The sequence below is a fragment of the Monopterus albus genome, unplaced genomic scaffold, assembly GCF_001952655.1.
Source record: "Monopterus albus unplaced genomic scaffold, M_albus_1.0 scaffold293.1, whole genome shotgun sequence".
Taxonomy (NCBI): Eukaryota; Metazoa; Chordata; class Actinopteri; order Synbranchiformes; family Synbranchidae; genus Monopterus; species Monopterus albus.
Genome location: NW_018128173.1, coordinates 382,510 through 387,868, shown reverse-complemented (window position 1 = coordinate 387,868; position 5,359 = coordinate 382,510). Strand labels below are relative to the sequence as shown.

Here is a 5,359-nt window from a genome sequence, read left to right as displayed (position 1 = left end):
TGCAAAAAAAAAAAAAAAGACAGATACACTGCTGGCAGTGATTCTGGAAAAGTGCTGGTGCTGATCATGTTATGGCAACAGCGTACCTAACTCCCGTCCATCCCCCAAGAGCCGAGCCTCTCCCGCCCCCTCCCCATCCTCCCCCGAGCCCAGGAAGTCAAATTCACTGAGGGCATCTTCCGAGTCATCTTCGTCCTCCTCGTCCTCGGGGTCCAGGTCTGTGGTCATGGGCTCTGAACCCATCTGGACATGAGAGCGGAGCAGAGTGTACGGATAAGTGTCTGACAACTCATAAACACAATATGTAGTTTATCGTTCTTTTAGTCTTTCCAGTCCACCTACTTCAATTTCTCCTCATTGATCATACCTTCACGTGTGACTTTTTGTTCTTGCGCGGGCCATCAATGCAGTCAGTGGCTATGCCTCGGAAGTCATCTTCCTCGTCGCTGTCGTCTTCCTCATCATCTTCACAGCCATGCAGGAAGGGGATCTTATCCAGCACCGAGCCACCCAGACGGTCCTTAGAGCTTTCCTTTCCCGCATTCCTACAAATAGACACATACTTTACAGTCCCTCCACGTGTTACGAAAAGATTATTTAGGACGAAAAGATTATTTAGGACAATACCTTACGGTGGGAGGCAGAAGGACATCAGCTATGCTGCATAATGCCATATTATCGAAGCAGTCTACATTACAGTAAAGCTGTCTTTAAACAGGTTTTATCAGTTGTTAACTTCCCTACTCAGACCAAACATTACAGTTTTGATAAGCTATCTTTGGTTCAAATATTTCTCCTCACAAGTTTCATCTGTACATGACCATATCTAATAGGTACATATATTTTCTGTGCTATGACACAGCTCTCTGCTTCTATAGCCACCTACACATTCTCTGTACAGTAAATCTCTTTCTACTTCCATAGCACTGTTTATTTATTTATTTTTTTATCAGTATGCCACTCACTGATGCATTATTACAAAGACTGTCAGATTTAAAATAGCATATCCTGATTAAGATCATTACAAGAGCCGAGTCAACCCCTGCTCTGCTTTGTGCAAGAGGTCTTTGTCAGAACCCACTCTGTGCAGTGCTGTATGGATCAGTGTAAAGCAATCACAATGTGCTATGATGTGTAAATTAGGCCATGCCTGTAAAGGGTGATTGAGACTTGAAAGTCTATGAGACTGATATCTGCCAACAGAATTCTGACAATAATTATATAAGCAGTATAATTTTATCAGGTGAAAAAAATTATGCAGGTAAAGTACCGGTATATAACAACAGGTATGGAAAGCTCATAGATAGTAAAGTAATTTATTCAAGACTAGAACAACAAAGAAAAAACAAAAAACTGGATTTTTGTTTCACTCATCCATTGTGTGTTAAGATGTTAGCTTTGGGTTGCAAACTGCGGGTACTGCTGGTGTCAACACTATTCGCATCTGTGGAGCAGAGAGACAGTATCTGCTTCCACAGTCTCACCTCTTGATCTGCTCCTCTATCTGTCTGACCAACATAGACTCTCCGCCTGCCCGGGGCTGAGGCTCGGGACAGGCTTCACCGGGTGGGGGTCCGTTAGCCTCAGGGCTGCTTCGCCCCAGCAGGGAGCGCACACGCTTAGACCGCATGTCCAGGATGGTGTCTGAATAACCCACTTCCTCAAGATATCTACATTTGCAGGAAAAAAAAGAATCAATATACACCCACATCTATATAAATTAATCATTCAGATCTAGATTACAAGTTTAAAACCAGTGATAAAGTACTGATGGATAGGGTCATGGGACGAAAGTAAAGCCTTACTTCCGTAGTAGCTGACGTCCTTCCTTCCAGGACATCTGATTGGCTGGCTCAGAGTCTGACTCAGCTGGCCCATTGGGAACTACAAAAAAAAAAAAAGATTGGTCAGTAGTGGTGCTACAGTAAGGCATGAGCAGAAACTGAAAAGCAGAATCTCTGGAAGTACAGCAGAAGGTAAAGATGCAACAGCAGTCAACAGTACAGTATTTCCAAATAAAAGAGCATGTAACAGTTTGTTTCAACATACGAAGGTCTGCTTCAGTCTCTGCTTTCTTTTCTCCAGGACTCTGGTCGTTTCCTGTCTTCAGCTTCTGGTGTTTCGCCCTGCAACCCCACAAAAGACCACATGAGGGCAGCACGACAAGTGCATATAATTAAACCTTGCACTGTCAAATCACTATGCCTAAACCATAAACAGCATCAAGTTAACAGACTGGATAACACATGTGAGGAGAGAGTGACAGGAAGAGCGAGTTTCCTGGTGTTTGCATTACCTCTCTTGTTTGAGGGCGTACTCCAGCATTTTGATCCGCCTTACCAGGTCCTGTTTCATATTCTCCTGCCCTTTCCTCTCGCCCTGTAGGAATGCCACTTGAGCCTGAAACACACACACATTCACAGAACGGTAAGGGCCGTACAAATTACGTTCAAAATAGGCACACACACATGCCACAGCCGCAGATATCAGCACACATAAAAACCAAAAATCAATTCAAACTGCCATCAAGACTCTAACTTAAATGTATTAGACAAAAGAAAAGCACTTCATATCAACAGAGATCACAAGCAACGACCGCAAAGGGAAAAACTTTTTATGTGACAAGCATAACAAACATGACTTCTGAGAATCCCGACGAGTAAAGTAGAGGGTTGTGGAACAGGGCTCTTATTTTTAACTTCACCTAACCGAGGCCTCACTGTGCATCCACAGAGGGGGAAAAACAAAACCAGGCAAGTTCAAATACCCTCTTTTAAGACACATCCTTCCTTTGTGTGCTTCCCCTTTCATTTTCCGTCCGGTTCCTTCATCACTGAGCTGATAAAATCCTTACCTTGAGGAAAGTGACATTCACAGCCGCAGTGAACATCACAGGTTTAAAGGAACTATGTTTAACAGGGGAATAATTTTTCAGCAAAACTGTGGTTTATACCTGGCAGTAAACATCCTGCTCTCCTAATGGCTGAAGGAGAAAAATCCTAGTGTTCCTAGAAGTAGGTTAAGAAAGGTCTGGCCCCTTTTCTGCTCTCTGGATTTGCATATAGGTGACTGTATCCACACTAGTTTTGCAGTTTCATTCTCTCTCTCTTGCACTGAGGCATTAGTACTGCTTGTTTTGCAGTCCATTTCTCCTCTGCACACTCCTGTCTGTGTCCACGAGTCTGCTCCCACACACATATGCAACTCTGTAAAACTAGAACAGTCTAAAAACACTGTCTCATGGGGCAGGCGCTCAGTCTACTTGAGAGGGTAGTCAATCAACCAGGAAGGCACACACACACAGTCACGTAACCAGCTAGGAGGGCTAGTGGAACACAGCATAATCTGCCAAGCAAACCCTACTACTGCTGCTGAGTAATCCAGATTAACGCTATGTGATTTTATATGCTTATCTGAGAATTTTGGAGATAACTGTCAAAGCTTGCATGTCACAAATGCAAGCACAGTCGAAGGGGTTGCGAATTGCAGGTCATTTTATGTAGTTTATACTTGGCCTAACCTCAGAGGAGCAGTGAGGTGCTTAAAATAAGCCCAGTAACTAATGAATTTAATGTTTTGTGTATCGAGCACTGAAAGGACATATCGAGAAACACTATGGTCATTTAACAAGCTAGTAAGACTGGTGAAACAAACTCTGCTTAACCTTATACAAACTGTTGTATAGCTAGCCAGCTGAGCATTTCATTTGTAATGATGCCAGCGTTGTGGAGTAGTGAACTACATGAAATTAAACTAGGAGTTTAAATACACATTGTAGGAGGTTGCTGGCTTGCAAATATGAACTACATTCATATGTGCATAGGGATTTAAGTCGTTAAACTACTATTTTGCCATTTTGTATAGTTAACTACTGAAACTACAAACAACTTGGAAAAAGGAATGGATTTATTTTGTAGTTTTATTTTACCGAGCTGCATGTTGAGCGGCTTTTCAGCTTTGGCAAGGATATTTTCAGTGCCAGACAGAACGGCGTGTTAAATAAGGACTTTGAGAGACAGCTCATGGGTCACACAAACAAGAGAGTCTGACGAATAAAGAGAGAGGCTCTTTATTTAGACTAGTGTTTGAGCTGTTCTCACTGTCTAAAAAGGTGCAAGGTACATTTTTTTCTTTACTGTATTAGCTGTAGTCATATAACACAAAATCCACAATTGTTTACGACAAAACTGTCATATTCCTTGCGGTTTTGTCTCCGTGAAAAGCCCAGGGCATGTTTAGGTCTCACGTAGTAAACTCAGCTGAGTGGCATTCTTTTGCTGGCATGTGACTTTTTTGTATCACATTTACATTGTCGGTCTGATCATTTTTTATACAGTGTAGTTTGAACTACTTTTTCTAAGTAGCTTTTGTTAACCAAAGTCGATTTCTTCCTAGAGCAGCTTTGCTGTAGTTCAACTTTTTCAAGTAACTGGTAGCTTGCAAAGCCACGCTTTCAGTTTAACTTCCCCAACACTGGCAGATGCTATTCTGTATTTGTACATTCACACAAGTACAAAAGCTTGTTGCCATGTAACATAATGTTACCAATGCTAAAAGACAAACCAGGCACAGCTTGGCTGTTGTGCACAGTAGACAGTGCCACAGTAGTTAAGAGGTCCAGATATCAGAGCCAGCATGTATGTTACAAACAGCTAAGAGCAAATGGAACACAGCTTACATTAAAATGAGATCTTCAAAGTCACAGTCTGTTCTGATACCGTGGTCTGCTGCAGGTCATCAACTTGGGTAAAACCAGTTAAATTCAACAGAAGGGCAGAGTGGCAGTGTTTGAATCAGTAGCTTACTGGTGAGTGAAAACACCAGTGTCAGCTCAACCTTGATACAGTCCTGCTTAAAAACCTAATGAAAGGCTAGGAGCAACGATTATACTATGGCAACTACTGCAGCTGCAGTAAGGTAGCTGCTGAGCTCTTCACTTTATACCTGGCTCTTATGTAGGCCTAAATGGTACTGAAGGGAACAGTGATGCAATGGCTTAGCTTAAAAAACAAAAATGTACACACTCAGTCTGAATTAAACTGTTTGAATCAGAAAAGTACTTCGTAATTTCCACCTCTAACTGGAATGTGTCTACTTCCCTCTTAAGGGGCAGGGCATGCATTTCTACTCCTACTCACACAGACAAGCTACAACTTGCTCACACACAGATAGCTATCACAACCCTGTGCACCAGTGTCATGTTGTGTTCCTACTGTGGAAGGACAGGCTGCCACTCAGTGTTATAAGTTAATGGTTATAGGTAAAACAGTGAGAGTATTTTATAAGATCTAGTTATTGCACAAAAATAACAGTCAAAGCTACAAATTATCCATCCATCATCTATACTGCTTATCCTAAT

General features: G+C 42.1%; 1 protein-coding gene across 1 annotated transcript in view; it reads right to left on the bottom strand.

Annotated features, from left to right (window-relative positions):
- strn4 (striatin, calmodulin binding protein 4) overlaps positions 1-5,359 on the bottom strand; it is a 26,637-nt gene that overhangs the window by 6,486 nt on the left and 14,792 nt on the right. Inside the window, exons 6-7 of the mRNA XM_020623198.1 lie at positions 368-545; positions 87-243 (exon numbers count right to left, since the gene is read on the bottom strand). Of these exons, the coding sequence (XP_020478854.1) occupies positions 87-243; positions 368-545 (335 nt within the window). The remainder of the gene's footprint in view (positions 1-86; positions 244-367; positions 546-5,359) is intronic.